Below are 16,829 nucleotides of genomic sequence, written 5' to 3'. Positions count from 1 at the left end.
TCGTACATTGTACAGCCACCTACTTCAGGCATCCGTGGTACGCATGACATACAGACATGTGGTGTAAGTTTTCGCCTCATGCAAAGGTCCATTCATGAATACTTTCAAAAACCCTCCCAGAGACTCTTGAGGACATAGGTCAGAGATGTCTAACTAGCACCTGTAGTGTTTAGACATCTGTTATTACAGTCATCACCATAACCTTACCTTCTAGTTGTGTGTGTTACTATGTAGGCTTGCTGGCAAGTCTTATATCACCCCTTGTCTCTGTACTCCTAGTCTACTCATGAGTATATATAGGAAGCAGGAGGAAGTGGATCAGGGTACAATACTCTATGCCTTCACTGTTCACTCTTGTTATCATCTAACCACAAGATTCTACCTTAGTGTCTTCCTGCACAACAAAGTCACCTTCACACACAACAACCTTCGCCAACCCCTTCAAGGCTTAGCTACCCTTGTTGCTTCTTCCACTGGGTGTTAGAGAGAGTAAAATAATTGTTTGTTAAACGAGAAATGTTGAGACAACTGCAAGAACCGGATAAGAAAGCTTGGTCCATCACAAAGGAGAAGTATCAAAACAACTGTGGGAACTGGACAGGTTGGCAGTGAGAGATTTAACTTTCCCTTGAAAGACACCTCAGCTCATCACAGCTTCCTCATGTAATATTGCATTTGTCACAAGATATGTTCCTACTTGAGTGCACATCTCCATTGTCTGGAATGCTCAGCTATCCCAGTGTTCAATCAATGTGATTACTAAAATTGATACATTGCATGACTATATTCAGGAAATCTCTTCTAAAACAGAAGCTTGAAACCCTCGACAGATATCGTTTTGATAAGGACAGGAATGTAAAAGCATGGAAAGAGATTCCTGTGGCAAACAAGCGACTTGCTCAAATTTTGCTTTCAAGAATAAGGGATATGTAGCAATAGTACGTTTCGATGCAAGTATAGCATGTTTCTGTTGTATGAAGTCATCTTGCCAACCATCTATGCAGGATAAACCCAGGCCTATTTTTGGAGAATGTCATATGCAGCTTCCTCTTGTGTAGGTCACCCTCTATTGGATATCGCGCACCTTTGTACGATCAAGTCTGAGTAATCTTGACCTGGCAGTAATGCTCACTGACTTCTTGTTCGCCTGTGGTTCATTGTCAACAATGTTGTTGACCTTGGCGCTCAAGATGGCATTGTTGGGTGAAGTTTTCTGCAATCTGTAGATAACATCCTTGAACACAATTCTAATTCTTGCACGGTTCCGTGGGAGAGATTCAAACAATTAGTAGCAAAGGAGCCAGGTGTCATAGCCGTCACGTGACGCTTTGCTACCCCGGCAAGAGACCCCCTCAGATGTCCCCTTGGAGACACCTCTTGACACCCTCACAGGGGTCTACTTTTACATCTCCCATAGGTGCTTATTATAATAGGCTCATTGTATGAATATACTTTATCCGTTATAACACCATTACCCTTAGACCTAGCCCTGCGCAGACTGTTAGTCCTTCCCCCTAATACCGGGCATGGTGGAGAGGCAAGTCTTAGTGAAAGGGGCAAGTGATAAACACAGAGCGGCGCCGATTTGATTCCATACAGACAGCCTTGGTTCACTACCTTAGCATTTGGCATTGCTGTGGACTTGCCAGGGGCCTTTGATATTGAAGTGTTATTCCGGGGGAAAAGAAACATGAAATGTGGGCTGGGAATTGGGCTAGAGGACAGTGTTAGCTGATTGAAACCCATATTACATTGAATGAGCTCGAATCTCAATCGGCAAATCCGCCTTGTGACCCAGCCCAGTCTTGGGTCAACATCGACAAGATGGCAGACGAGGCAAGAACTCTCGAGATGGGGAGCTACTTTACAAGGAGAAGGAACCCTTGGTGTGGGTCGTCGAGGATGCAATGGCATTGAAAAATCAGACTCAGTTGACCAAGCTGTCAAAGATCACCTTCAAACAATCATGCCATCGGCATTCAAGGAATTGATGCCGTCACAGAGGTGCGCTTTCAAAAACGGCAATCGGCACGCCTGCTTAACAATAAACGATCAACCAAGAGCTGATCACAGTCTACCTACCTGCAGTTACGGCTCAAACAAGAAGGATGGGACCCTACCTTCCGAGTCAATTTCTCCAGGGAGGAAAAGAAGAACAAGAGGGTCAGACCGGACGAGAAGCCCGCCAACAAGAAGCCCATCAACAAGACCCCCGAAGACCAGAAGCTCAATGACAAGCAGCCCGACGCTACCAAAGCTAGTAAGTAATCAAATACAGTCCAATGGTGCACATGCTGATGGTGCTCTGCAGCTACATAACCCAAACATTTCCAACAAGGAATGTTGCACCTTAGCTTTAGCTGTAACCTGCACCTGACCACATTTGGCCCATTGTCTCACATCAAACAAACGTCATTTGGGCACAAGACAATGTTCAACACTTCTACAACATAATCACACCCATGTTTCATGTGTTTTGGAGCATTTTATCAGCCATCAAGCCCGTGCGGCCAAGAACAATCAAGTATCTGCCTACTGGCTACAGACAGAGATAGTGCCAAGAACTTATATATCAACCATCAACAACAATGGTACATGGTGACTCTCATAGAAAACATACCAAGTGCAATTCATGACCATCACAAAGATATCCTTTAGCTGTGTATTATATGGTGATCTTGAGCGAGCTGATTTGCTGCTTATGCCATCTGAATCCATACCTCTCACCAATTTGGCACGCTCAACTTATAGACACACTTGAAGCCGAAACAATCAGCCTTCAAACCAGATAATTTACTTCAAAACCCAGACATCATGGAGCAGGGATAATGCACATGTACTTTGGCTTGCCATCATTATTGTTTACCTTTGGCCTGACATCCAATCTCAAACAAAAAGCATGCTAGGCCCAAATCATGTTCAACATTCCTATGACATGATTGCACCCTACTTCCATATCAGCAGCAGCATCTTGTGAACCATTGTGTGGGATGTGCCAGATTCTACAAGAATATTCACTTACTGGCTACAGACAGAGGCATCAGAAATCTACTTGTCAACACCTGACAACTATGGTACATGTTTGCTCTCATACAGAAATGAATGAATCATACTTCACAAAGAATCCTTGACGGATGGGTAGCCATGGTTTGATATGACAGCTTTGAGAGAGGTGACCTATTTCTTGCTTCATCTTGACTCCAAATCCCTTATTGATCTGGTACTCTCATCCTTCTTCATCTAGCTCTGATTCGATACTTTAACTCAAGATTACTGGTGATTGTATGGGTATGATCAACTTCACTCATGAAGAGAATATTACCTTGTTAGCCAATGAACAATCATCTTGGAAGCGCCTTCCACCTTTGCCAAAATCCAACTATGAAGAGGTTGAAAAGGAATTGGCTCCTTCTAACAAGCCCAACATGGCTCAAAAAAACAAAGCTAGGCAAAGAGTCAAAGCCACTGGCACTGAGCCTAGACTCCATATGGAAGCCACCAAGGCAGCAAAAGCGCAGAAAGCCTGACCTTTGACTGCTTTCAGGTATGAGCCATGTGTATGCACGTTGGATTGATATTGACACAATGACTCAAATGATCACAAACGCTCTTGCCTCTTGAAACTTGCTCATTGGGAAACATTTGGCAGTGTTTTCACTCCAGCAGTGTTTCCAACATCACGATTGATCCGATTCTTTCAGCATTTGATATGATATTCATTCAGGTCCCCCCAATTTGTCATACAGCGTTATAACAAATCGGCAGCAACTGACTTCTGTGATTGCCCCAAATTCAGGATCCTTGTCTCTCTCCTTTGTCTCTCCCTATGCATCTATGTATACAACTTGCCTTGCTGAAAAGTGTTACGGTCGGGCCTAGTGGTAGCAAACGGCTAGCCTAGGTGGAAAATTTCAGTGGGAATTGTGCTTAGGCGGAGATGCTCATCAGGAAGTGTTTGGTTGCATATGATATGAACCTTGTGTAGGGGAGTCAGATAATTCCAATTGGTCAATTGTTGCCTCTCTGAGGCAGGCAACTATCACTGCTATTGCTCAGTCTTTAGGCAGCCGACTTGGATTCTCAATATATTGATCCACTTCCGGTTGATTGAATAGCCAGGGCACAAAGCCCAGCTGAGACGGACGATACAAGTTTCAGCTGCATACACACTCAAACTGCTAGCCTTCTAGTGGACTGACCTGTGCATTCTCCTTTAGATCATTTGACTTCCTCACAAAACGATGGGTCAAAGTTAAAGGTGCAAAATTGCAAGGGACGTGTATGATCACATGGCTTGGGGATGGTCAAGATGGCTGCAAGTAGCGATTGGACCTCCTTGTAGAAACAACTGACGGCCGGCTGACATCAAGGAAAACGTGTTGTGATATCAGCCTAAGCTGATGATGTAGCTGTCCCTTTGATGGTATTGACTATTGCTATCTCTTGTGTGAATGACTATGTATATAATTGCTTACACAAAAGTAAAGTAGTACATGAGAGGGGAAAGAGAAATCAGGCCCAAATGGCCTGCTATATATACTTTTCTGGGAAGGGGCAAGCAGTGGCAACCGTCGAACAATATCGATTGTTTGGCGAACAATATTGGCAAACAATATCGGTTGTCTGGCGAATAACATCGGTTGTTTGGTGGCCGAACGACATCGGTGATTTATTTCAAACCAATCCTTCTAGCACTTGCTAGAATGTCCAGTGCCTTTTGCTTCCTTTTTGCTTCCAGCTTTGGGTTTGAGATTGCTTTCACATGTTGATGACTAATCATCATATGCTGATTTGCAACACTGGGTCAAGTTCTTACTTGACAATACCAACTTCAGCTCGGGCATAAATAGTACTAGTCAGACCTGTCGGGAGTGTACAATCTATAGTAGAGGCAAGTAGTGGCCATTTGCGTCAAGGTAGAGTCACAAGATATCAGTATTGGGATCAGTGAACGCGCACAGGCAACATCTCATTGGTGCATCCCTATCAGCCAACCTACCAACATGACCATCATGGGCCTTTTTCTTCCTTGGCAACAGTCTCAACACAAGTGTGCTGTTGAGCTTGTCTAGGCGTTATGATCCTTCCCTGACTCCTGCCTGGGTTATAGTAAGATCTTGTATCTCCTGGGGGAGGAATTGATACTGGTGGCATGGATTTGATCATGTGAAACAACTGCAATTGCCAATGGCAGTCTCAGGCGGAGTTTCCTGGAAACCTTTCCAGTTCTCATGTACCAGTGGCATGTTTCCGTGCCTTTCAATGAGAGGGCAGTTAATCTCTGATGTAGGTAGCCAGGGCTTCAAATCCACCGGGATTCTAACCCTTGTAGCAGGTGATGATGTGAGAATGTTAGAGATTGACATGCTATAACATCATAAATGATGCTCGAGGTGCAACCTCAAGCATAAAGGGTCAACATGTGACCAGGATCATATTTTATAACTGCAGTCACACATCTGTGACTGGGGACCCTCTTGTGCGACTGGAGTCACCTATCGGTGATGTCATTTGTGACTGAAGTCACAAATATGAGACTGATATTGTAGATACATGACAGGGTCGCAATTGTGTGATTGCTCCAGTTGCAATTTCACTAGAGAACACGCGCACCAGAGCAGCATATATGGCAGATCATATGGGTCTGATTTCTCTTTCCGCTCACATGTACTACTGTCTTTTTAGGATACCAATGAGATACATAGTTATCACACAACAGCTAGTATTAAACAACATCATCAAAAGAATAATGTTACAGGGCGATCGATATCGGGCCTGACGCATTCCTCGCTTTCGGCCGAGATCATCGAGAAGCCCAACAACCCTTACGTATGCGAGATCGGACTTTACGGTACAGGAACACACAGATCCGTACGCGAAGCGAGGGAAAGGATGTCGAAGCGAACAAGAGAGAGAAACGTAGACGAGTCAAGAGACGAACGAGTAGAAGCGCAGGGAGAGGGGTCTAGAGTCCGTTTCCGTACGCTTTGGTACGAGTATTCAGCTTCTGTAATGTAGCGTACTTGTTATGAGACGCTTGAGTACGGAATAGGACTCAAGCGTCGATATTACATCTCTTCGATACTTAATCATCGTACAAGAGTAAAGGTCACTATCCTGACGGTTAGCCACCCTTACAAGCAGTTCTCTACAGTAAAGTACCTTTTCGCACCGGACTTCACCTTTCGCTTACGCGGCTAGCCCTCCCGTGACAAATAGCTATACTATCAGCTTAGGCTGATGTCACAACACGCAGGAGGGTCAAGGGTCACAAGATAGCACCAACTTGTCGTTCTTAAGTATTGGAGGTCTATCAGGTACATGTCAGCTTGGACCAATCAAGAAAGTGGTTGTTTAGCTTGCAGCCCGTTCAGTTCTCTGGCGCAATGCCTTTGGTATCAAAGCCAGTCAGTATGAGGAAACAGGTCTCCTCACTCAGGTGCATGTCCAATTGACTGAGGATATTGTAGATCCTTTTACAATTGTTGCCGCATCCACATGTGATTCAATCTCAGACTTAGAGTATCCCAAGCGTTATTTAGCAACTTGCAAATAAAGCGGCGGATCTTGTCTTTGGTGGGACCTTGGCTTCGGAAATCATAGTTGTCAAGATGAACTCCTAGCTTGTTCCGGTAATTCTCGATCAGCTTGGAGAAATCAGGTGTTGCTTCAGAGTCAAGAGCCAGGAGGCACTGCACCAGCACAATCAGACAGGGATCCATAGCCTTGGGTTTGGAATCATGGTCGTCATAGTTGTTGTTGTTGTCAGCATCTGCATCCTGTTCAACAGTACTGTTTGCCTGCGTTCCATGCTTTCCAGTCCATCCAGGGTCCACAACATGCTCCATCTGCATGACCATAAGGTCGGTGCATTACAATTCGAAACCCCAATGCTCCTGTGTGAGCAAGACAACCCTGCTCCCATGCATACTTGGATAGGCTCTTTGCTGTCAACATTGGCAAGTGGCCAGATAAACCATGGCCGGAATTCACACATGATCTTGATCTGTAGGCCCGCCTTGCTTACTGTGCGCTGCTCTGACCATAGTCCTCTCATGTATAGGATGGTTTGATGCCCACATCTAGACAGAGGCAATATGCTTGTTGATTGCAAAAAGTTTATGAGCATACGTCTGTGTAGACGCCCGTTCATGGGCCATTGTGACATAAAATATGAGTCACATTCTTGTGTCTCACATTGTACAGCAATAGCATAATGGACATGAGTTATTATACGTCATACCTAGCAGCTCCAAGCTGCAGGATGTACTTACATCACCTCTAGCCATCCAAGCCACCTCCCCCATCATAGGCATACCATCAAAGACCGTGCTGATGTATTCTTGGTCTATGTCCCTCCAGCAGGCTCAGCCGCACCTGTCAACCCAGCATTTCTAAGTTGGTGGTTCAAGTGGGTAGTTGAGTCACCTTGGTTTTTGGCAGGGTTGAAGGTTATCCTTGCCCACTTGTCTTGGTCAGTGGATATTTGATTGCTCTGATTGGTTTTTTTCCTCTTCCCTGTGGGGGTGTTACTAGACATGACACTCAGATGTTTCATTGCAGTGGCCTCAATTTGTATCCAAATTCCGGGGAGCCATGTTCAGTCAAATGGTTGATGTGACCATGCATGTCATGCTAATGGAAGGTAATTGAGAGTGCTGAGTTAGCTTAGAGTGTAGACCTGACATGTGAATGGGGTAACTTGATTGCTGTACAACCAAATTAAATCTGACACAAAAACGGATTTGCCAAATCAAATTGAAGTGTCCGATTTGGGTCAAACTGATGTGATATGTCAAACATCCATTTGATCATGCAGCACGCATTGAAGGTCCATTTTATAACCATCTCATCCAGCCGCAATGTCTCTCATTCCGCAATGATAGAGACAAGCTCCTGCCATCTAAATGGCCTTAGATTCTCCACCATCTTCTGGGTCAATTCCTAATGGTAATTTTCAGGAAATAAATTTCATTCAACCTCAAATGCTGCCAGACCAGCCTGTTTGACATTGACAATAGCATATTAGGCTTGCCAGCAAGCCTGGAGCGCTATTACATGAGACTGATAAGGTAAGGGTGGGATCATGAATGAAATAACGGATGTAGTACAAAGGGTACTACATCACAGTGGTTACATAGACAATTCTTTGAATAGACCTCAGCATACACCCCTAGCGGGGGTTCCCCTATAGCATTTCCACAAAGATACATATGTGCGCATACTGCGGATAAAGAACTTTGGGCTTACGCAAGCATCTATCATAGAGAGTTGCCTTCAGCAGCTAATTCCTGCTTTTCTGAGAGGTCTAATGAAGGAGAGGATGGGAGAAGGCCCAGGTATTTTCAGAATAGACCCTCTTCCTCCAACCGCAAGCGCTTGGTTGATGTTGCTGCACAGCGTATTGAAGAGGATGGGGCAAAGAGGTTGCAAGACAAGATGATGCATGTTACGGACCGACCCAAAACGGCCCTCCACACACAAGTCTGCATGCGTCAACTTGTTGTGTTGACACAATGACTGTTGAGTATCTCCATTGAGGATGCATACCTAGGCACTTGCCTTCTCCCTTTCCTGCCTTCCAGCGAGGCAACTCAATGCAACAGGACACAACTTGAAACTCTCTTTGTGGTGGCAAACCCTCCCACGTTCCTTCTTCAGAATCGTATATATAGCTGACCAATCCAGCCTGATTGTACATTCCCTGTCATTCTCTCTCTTCTTTCCCAAGAAGAATCATCATATGTTACATCCCTAACACACTCGCCACCAATCACCTTTCACTACTCAACACTGGAGCTCTCGTCAAGTCCTTCATGGTTCAGCAAGCAGATTGCGCACCAAGCACTTCCCATTAAGTATCTCTGCCTTAGCACAATTGCCACTGACGCTTTCCATCTAGGCTAGCCTTTCGCTACCATTAGGCCTGACCGTAACAATGTACAAGTCCAACCAATGTTTTGGCACCTCGACCTGGTCCGCAGAACACCTTGCTTACAAGGAAATGAAGCTTGCTGTTGAGGAAAGAAGGATTGAGGCCAACCTTGCCATCACCAAGTTGAATGCCGCCATTGCCAAGTCAAACGCTGCCATCGCGCAATCAAACGAATGAGTATGGGAGGTCCATGCCCTTGGTATGGTTAGATCAGGAGGTTTGAAGGAATAAGTTTGGGATTTCCAAGTCCTTGGTATGGTTGGGTCGGGAGAACAAAGTCTTTGGTTCTACATTTTATGTCTTCATCACTCCTTCTGAATTATGTGGCGTCACGCCTTACGTCCTTATGTACGTCTCTTCCCACTTATAGCTTGTCATCTATGTCTTATTATGAAAGGTGTCCCATCTTCTTCTATTCTAAAGCTCAACTCTCAATTGTCATAAATTCTCATACCGTCACACGACCCTATGACGATCAATGATTAACATTGACTCTTTTGTCTCACGCATACCTCACAATCTTGCAACAATCAGCAATCAATGATCAACCGACGAACGATGCACCTGATGCCTGATGATGTCGGGGATGTCTCATCACCGTGATTGTATCTGGGTTCGATCGATCGGACCTCCATTTCTGTCCGGACATGGCTTTGCAAGGGCGCAGTGGCCAATGTCGCCATCGAGTCGATCCTGTTTTCATTCCGCTGTTGCCCTCCTTTAGTTTTTGGAAGATCATGGGATCATATGACATCCTTTGACTTTTCGTGCGAATCGGTCAGCAGACTCGTAGCTCGGCGATAGCCTTTCGCAACTATGCAAGTTATTGATTTTTGACGATTCAATGATTGATTTGATCTTGATGCGCATATATATATCATCATTCCATCAAGCTCCCGCAGCGACCCCAACCGTATGCAACCTCATCCAACACTAGTCAACAGTGCTTGTATAAGGTCCTCCGCCTTTCTTTGCCTTTCTACCAACTACATCCTTACCTCACCGAAACAGATTCACTCTACCAACCGCATCGGCCAATGTCGCCGCCTCTTGGTCTAAACGTATATCCATTCTAATCACATAGACCAGGTCCGACGCTGCCGCCTCTTTGTCCAAACATATATCCATTCTACCACATCCATCGGGTCCCGCGCCAACGCTTGGAGGACAGAGAACGATTATACAGATAATTAGGACCATATTTATTACGACAATGCCTTTCTCGAAGCCGACGAACACGAGGAGGTGTCTAACGTCAAGAGGCTTGCAATCCAAGTCCGCTCGACGCACTCTCAAGCAAGACACCGTCATATACGACTCTTGGCTCAAGTGTTTCCTGAAATGCGCTCAGAGCTGGTCGAGTGGTACTGCTTGCCCATCAAGACGAAATGATCCCTAGCCTCGGGAAGGCTTATTCTTCAACCCTCCACTTTAGGTACGAGCTATGTCGACAGTCGCGAAGTGTTGTAAGCCGCAAGCTCATACTGGACCGACAGAATGCAAGACTCACCGCAATAAACCCAGATGGACGATCATAGACAAAGGCCTAGACAAAAGATCGCATTTCCTGGAGCGATGATCAAGCTTGACTCAGCTCGGACCGTATTACTGATACTGTTACCGCCTTTCTGGACTACATTCGAGGCTTACCGTGAACGCATCGCGGAGATCCTGGCTTAGGCTGACCGAGCCAGGTCGTTCGACGTGTGCCGCCGCTTCATCGATACTTGCATCGCGGTCCAGGCGAAGTGGTGGTGATCACACGACTGGGTTGATTGGCGACGATCGTTTAAGTTGCAGTCAGATCGTATATCTTCCCATATTTTCGATAACGAAGGTCGTCGTGCTCCAGCTATGTATAATCCTGGTTGCAGCGGATGCGGGGCGTTTCTACGGGCACGGATGTATGGTTGGAAGCTACCCATTGTGTCGCAAAGTAAGCAGAGAATTCGAAGGACCGGATTCAGGAAGACATTTACCTATCTCCCACCGACTGACAGCTCGTACTGTAACGCTTCTCCTCTCATCTGTCTACATTACCCGCCTGAAAGTGAAGCGATCAGCTCTGAGAACTTCTTCGATCCAACGCCCGGAGAGGACTCACTTGAGAGCATTTGAAACACTTCCGAAAGACCTCTTCCTTGCCGCGCATGCCCGACTCCTCAAGCTGACGTTCGTACTCCAAACTAGCTGCTAGCAGCTTTTGCGTGTGCATGTCCACAAAGTCGGTGTCGGAGATTCCAGCTCCGGCTATCGGCTTGACGGCCATGAATATGGTGACCAAGATTTCCCTATGCCACGATGACTCTAGATCCAGCGATACGCTCTGTGTGTCTCCCATCATCTCCAGTACGAATATCAGGGTGATCATCTGCTGCACCAGCAATCGCTCAAAGGCGGCAACGACATCGGCCAGGTCTCCGCCGTGGGAAGGAGATTGCTGAACTATTCGCGGGACGAGCGTCCACGCTGTGGTCGTATTGACGTTGAGACCGTACTGCATGTAATCCAGAAACTCGGCGACCATCTTGTAGTACCGAGCGAGGGCAAACAGCTCGGGTGCGGATGATGGCTGCACTTCGAGCAGAGACGGTCGATCGTCGATGGGAAAGCGTAGCAGCAAGGTCTCTTGAGCTTGGGTATACTTGTCGACGCTTTTCAACCAACGGATCGCTTGTGCAGACATTTTCGAGGGCGGTAAAAGAGCTACGACTGGTTCTGTATCTTTGGAGGGATCGTCTGCGTCGTGGGGGTCTGGCCACTTGTACGGTGGTCAAGTTAGGGTGCGTTCGCGACCGCTGTCTAGACAGTTTTTCAAGCAGTTTTCGACCGAATCGGGTAACGAGGCGTACGCGTACGTTTTTACTAGGCGTCCCCCGCTAAAAAAATATACGCGATTCTCTCGTAAAAATGTCAAGATCGAAAATGCACCTTTTCGGTAACATTGGAAGGTGACAGGTTGAATCTGGATCCGTTCTTCCACCGTTTGGCTGTGTGGTACTAGCGATTTGTGGAAGACCCAAACCAAACGATTCCAACGACTTTTTGTACATGACGTCGAAACGGCTGAAATCGATACGTTTTTCACGTTTCGAGGCTAACAAAACCGTCAACAACATCGTGCGATGGAGTCAGGCAGTCTTGCTAGTAGTTCCCAGCCAAACGCTGCCCTCCAACACCCGGCAGGCCGAGGAACGGACTCGCCGTTCCTCGTTCCGACGCTAAACGACGCCTTCAACCACCGAAACGGACGAACGAACGACTTACGGTCTTCGGTAGCACCCTCTAGCCGTCTGTCTAGTACCCCAACACCTTCGTTTATCTCCCGAGAAGGTTCTACGTTCTCCCGCGATGGATCTACGTTCCCCCTTGATCCTTCGTTGATGGCAGGTCGTTCGCCGTCGTGGGGGAGGGAGTCGTCGTCGGGGGGTGCTTCGTTCTTCGCTGGGATGAGGCTAGATAGGGAGGGTACGGTGGCGTCGACGGTGACGTCTATAGGGAGCACAGGGAGGTCGAGTCAGCGTGAGAACGCATCGTGGACCGACGCTGACGACGAATTGATGGTGGATCTACTTCTCGAGTCGGTCCGACAAGGTCAGAAGTCCGAAAACGGCTTCAAGAAGGGTGTGTGGGGTAAGGTGGTAACGGAGGTGAACAGGGTAAGGACTCAGGGTGGTCCGAAGGACGAACGATCGGCTAGAGGTCGGTATTCGTTAGTAAGTAGTCGAGAATCACATCGACGAGAACGGATTCTTACCTTCTCGATAGCTACGTAAGGAGAAGTGGGAACCGATTCACACTATGATGACGACGTTGTCTGGTGCTGGCTTTGACGAGGACCTTGGCTGTGTTACGCTACCGGAGAAGGGGTGGCGAGAGTTACGAGAGTCGGGTGTAAGTCGATAGTTGTAGTCGATCGTCGACGTCGATGTCGTTCTATAGGGCATATTCGAACGTCAAACGCGTACGCGTCGACCTAGACGATCGACATACAAATCACCTCCTTTGACAACGAGTATCGTCTAAACTTCAAGTCGACATTACATAGTCCGAGGGCAACCTGAAACTGCTAGCTTGGAGGAACAAGAAGTGCTCCCTCTACCCTCGCCTTGACCTGTTGTTTTCCCCCGCTACCGCCGACGGTCGTTACGCAATGAACCCCTTTCGTCGACCTCGTTCTCTTGGCTCAAGAAGTCCGGAGAGGAACAGGGAGGGAGACGATACGTCGTCGAGGTCAGTGGGAAGCGTACGTCAAGTGTAGTTGCTAGTAATTGACTAGCAATTACACACAGCGATGACTCCGAGCCGACCTCGACGCCGACTCGATCGAAAACGACTAAAACGACTCCAAAACGGTCTCGAGACACACAACTTCGAGAACAGGTCGCCGAACGGCTCGAATCGCTCGACGAGCGTATCGCTGAATGCATGAAGGACATAGCTAAGCGAGACCCAGGGTCACAGCTGAAACAGGCGTTCGAGAAGCTGGCCGGCGTCGTCGACGAGTACGAACTCAGTAAAGATGATGAATATCGCGTTGTTCAGCACTTTACGGAACGGCCGTCGACGGCGATTGCTTTCCTCGCTGTACCGCCAGAGTTCCTCGGCCGTACGCTTAGACGCATAGTAACTCTGGAAGAACGGAGGGAAGAACGGGAAGAGGCAGAGATGGCGAAAAGACGACGTGTTCGGGACGATCGAGACGAATATGATGAATAGACGTCGGACGTTCTTACTACGATCTAAGGTGAGTCTGATACTCTCTCCACATACGGCTAGCTATCTTATTGCGTCTCTCCTTCGCTAAACGATCCCGTATCGACCTCGTTATCACCACGTCTCGTCTAGCCGGCTCGATATCACCCTCTTCGACCCTCTCTCCGTCGACGTCGTTCTCGTCACCCTCCCAATCGCCCTCGTCGTCACCGTGAAGCATGATGAAGTTGTGTAGGGCGAAGCAGACGTAGACGATCTTAACCTGCGTGCTGATGGGGTATGTCGTTCCGTATTTGAGAACCTATGTCGATACGCGAATATTCGAACGATTTCAGCGAGCGATTCGAGGTGCCGACCGACGTCGATGGCGTGACGTGTTGACGTCGTTCTAACCGGCCTACTCACCTTGAATCTACCCTTAGCAATACCGAAGGCCCTCTCTATAATGTTACGGCAGCTAGAGTGGCGTAGGTTGTATAGTTCTTTCTCGTTCTTAGGTCTAGTCGATCGTCAAAGGCAGTGGTGAGATTTTCAACCCGTTAGCCTGAGAACGTATGAGAACGATCCGACAGCGTTTGGCTGGTAGACGCACTTGTTTCCTGCCGTTCCCCACTCCTTAAGATGGTATCGTACTCCTCTGAACGGGGTGAGCAACTCCAGCGAAAGACCGTAGCCGGCATCAGCTAAAAGGTGGTGTTTGGGTGGTATCGTCAGGCCGTCGGCGACTGCGGCCCTGTATACGTTGCTATCGTGGTCGCTGCCCTCCCAGCCTGCGTAGATAAAGGAGAATAGACCGTCGAAGCGAACACAGGCCAGAACGTTGAAGCTATTGTATTTATTTCGATTGCGAAATCGCGCTGAATCGCCCGGTGGTGGTGTCGCTATAATATGGGTACCGTCGATGGCGCCGATGCACCGTTTCGTAAGGGGACGGTACTTAGCACTGACGTAGCGGTCGTGGTCGAGAGGGAGGTTGTTTGCGGTTGACTGAACGACGTATTCACCGTAGAACGAAACGTCGAAGAGGGCATCTAATATTTGATGAAAATACCTGTATTTTCGGTCAGAGATTGATGTTCACCCGGAGACCAGGGCTGTCAACGTTTGAGGCACATACTTGCTGACACTTGCCTGTGAAAACTGCCAGAACTCTCGAGTAGCTCGGTTTGACGCCGACCGCCGTAACATCCACAACGTCATAGCAACTTTCGCTCGTAGTTCGACGGTTGGGGAGGGTTTGACGGTTCCGTTTCGTTCTAGATCGCTACAAATACGTTGTAGACCTCTTGGTGACATTCCTAAGGCGTCGTGGCAAGCGTCAGGGTGTCCTTGTACCAGTTGTTCGACTATTTCCGATGATTTGAAGGGAGTGACGAGTATCGATCGGAGGGGGGGCCTTTCTAGCGTTCCTCGTAGGACTTCGATGTAAGCGGTTGAGAGGACGAGTATTTGGTTTATATCGGTATAGTTGACATCGAGCAGTAGGTCGTCATCAGAGGCCTCTGAATCTTCAATAAAGTCCATGATATTTATATCTAGATCGCACGATATCAGCTAATTACGAACACGACGATGGAACAATAGACTATCGATGTCTAGACGACTTCGAGTAAGTCGCGTTCGAATATGTTCAATAAAGGTCGACAAGTCTATGGTCAAAAACTTCAAAAATGTCACCTCGAACAGACATGTTGCCGGCATGCGATGAATTTTCGCGCAGCCCAAAAATCACACGCAATTGCTAGTAAAATCTGGGTCCGTTAAAAACTGTCGACAAAACGAGCAGCCGGTCGCGAACACCCCCTTAGACAAGAAGGTGGATGGCAATAGAGGCCATGGCCGGCCAGACGATCACGTGATCTCACGATGGGTCCCGTATCGCATCCGATACAGCGAAGGAATCGACCATCTCTACCGACTTCTGCAGCTACTACTTGTACCTACTTCATGGCCTCTTCTCTTCGAGCTACACTCATCGCCATGACCATCAACATTCTCGGTGTTATCGACGCTAGCCCATTCCTGGAGAGACTAGCTAGCTGCTCACCCAATACCGACCTCGTCATACGGACCAGCGAGCTCTCCCAGTTCACTCGGCCCATCCTGCAATGTCTCGTCAGCGCGATAGACTATCCCTGGACCGTCATCGCCAACGCTACCACGCAATTGGAACAGAAGACGATCTCGCATCGGGTATCTAGGATGAAGATGAGAGCCTATGTCGGAGCGTATGGCCATTTAAGCAGAGAATGGAAATGTTCAGGTTGTTCGGACAAGCCGTTCTGTCTAAGAGGCACGCCAGACCTAGAGTACGCAGTTGATCAGCAGTTTCTGCTATCGAGAATGACAATAACACCCTCTTTATGTTGTAATCTAGAGCTCAACAATGGCCATCGGCTTTCTTGAGCTGTACCGGATGTCTGAGAGGAAAGAGACCATGTCACGACAAGATACACGACCTGCCAATCAGCCTGACGACGGTCAGAGCCCTGGACGCCCTTTTCCAGAAATCGGTAAATCAGATTTTCGACGACAAGGATGAGCCTGTCACGTCGGCGCAGGAATATTATAGATGGAAGATCGGGAGCGAGGAAGAAGAAGAAGATCTGGGAGACGAGGAGATCAAGTTTTTGGTGAACGAGACGTGAGTGCCTTTCTTCTTGGTCGGTCATAACTTGGAACATATATCCATACCCTTGACATTCTTTTGTCTCTTCCTATAGGCTGAGTGCAGTGTGCTGGACCCGAGCCAAAGCGGAAGCTCACGGAGATGTCGAGTAGGTTGCTGCCGAGCCGCTGATCCCGTTCTCGACGCTGATTAGGCCCACATCACATCGTTCCGCATCGACCTAGGTACAAGATACGCTTGGCTACTTCCTGCAGCAGTGGCGGGATCGAGCTCGATTTCCCGTTCGCTTCGTCAGGGCAAGCGCACGAAGACATCGAGGCTGTGGAGGTGCAGATGCAGATCGAAGCATCTGGGGAAGGGGTCGACAGCGCCGGACCTGTAGCAAGAGATGACGTTGGTACCGGAGAGGATCGTACGTTGGCAGCCCGGTTCAAACACTTGGTCGATCTCGACTGACTTGTCTCGTCGAACCGAATCGAATCATAGCGCAAATGGACCCTACCTTGTTATCGCCTACAGCGTTGCAAGCTCTATCTCAACCGCTTCGCA

The 16,829-nt window shown here is 47.8% G+C and overlaps 4 protein-coding genes across 4 annotated transcripts; 2 read left to right on the top strand and 2 right to left on the bottom strand.

Moving 5' to 3' along the window:
• Positions 1-5,162: 5,162 nt before the first annotated feature.
• On the bottom strand, positions 5,163-7,540 carry HD553DRAFT_327313 (uncharacterized protein; the record flags this gene model as incomplete). The annotated part of the gene is made up of 4 exons (XM_046181802.1): positions 5,163-5,367; positions 6,481-6,848; positions 7,275-7,348; positions 7,378-7,540. The coding sequence occupies 4 exons, from the start codon at positions 7,538-7,540 to the stop codon at positions 5,163-5,165; spliced, it is 810 nt and encodes a 269-aa protein (XP_046032401.1).
• A 3,418-nt stretch (positions 7,541-10,958) lies between these two features.
• On the bottom strand, positions 10,959-11,621 carry HD553DRAFT_346679 (uncharacterized protein; the record flags this gene model as incomplete). Its single annotated transcript, XM_046183229.1, has 2 exons — positions 10,959-10,979; positions 11,040-11,621. 2 exons carry the CDS (start codon positions 11,619-11,621, stop codon positions 10,959-10,961), a joined length of 603 nt encoding a protein of 200 aa, XP_046032400.1.
• Positions 11,622-12,060: 439 nt separating this feature from the next.
• HD553DRAFT_346678 (uncharacterized protein) lies at positions 12,061-13,654 on the top strand (the record flags this gene model as incomplete). Its single annotated transcript, XM_046183228.1, has 4 exons — positions 12,061-12,651; positions 12,704-12,829; positions 12,984-13,168; positions 13,228-13,654. 4 exons carry the CDS (start codon positions 12,061-12,063, stop codon positions 13,652-13,654), a joined length of 1,329 nt encoding a protein of 442 aa, XP_046032399.1.
• A 1,854-nt stretch (positions 13,655-15,508) lies between these two features.
• Positions 15,509-16,789, top strand: HD553DRAFT_320850 (uncharacterized protein). The gene is made up of 4 exons (XM_046181184.1): positions 15,509-15,960; positions 16,029-16,295; positions 16,375-16,428; positions 16,505-16,789. Exons 1-4 carry the CDS (start codon positions 15,518-15,520, stop codon positions 16,734-16,736), a joined length of 996 nt encoding a protein of 331 aa, XP_046032398.1. The 5' UTR covers positions 15,509-15,517; the 3' UTR covers positions 16,737-16,789.
• The last annotated feature ends 40 nt before the right edge of the window (positions 16,790-16,829 follow it).

Source organism: Filobasidium floriforme (genome assembly GCF_021052385.1).
Source record: "Filobasidium floriforme strain CBS 6241 chromosome Unknown HD553scaffold_34, whole genome shotgun sequence".
NCBI lineage: Eukaryota > Fungi > Basidiomycota > Tremellomycetes > Filobasidiales > Filobasidiaceae > Filobasidium > Filobasidium floriforme.
This window is presented reverse-complemented; position numbering and strand designations above follow the sequence as displayed.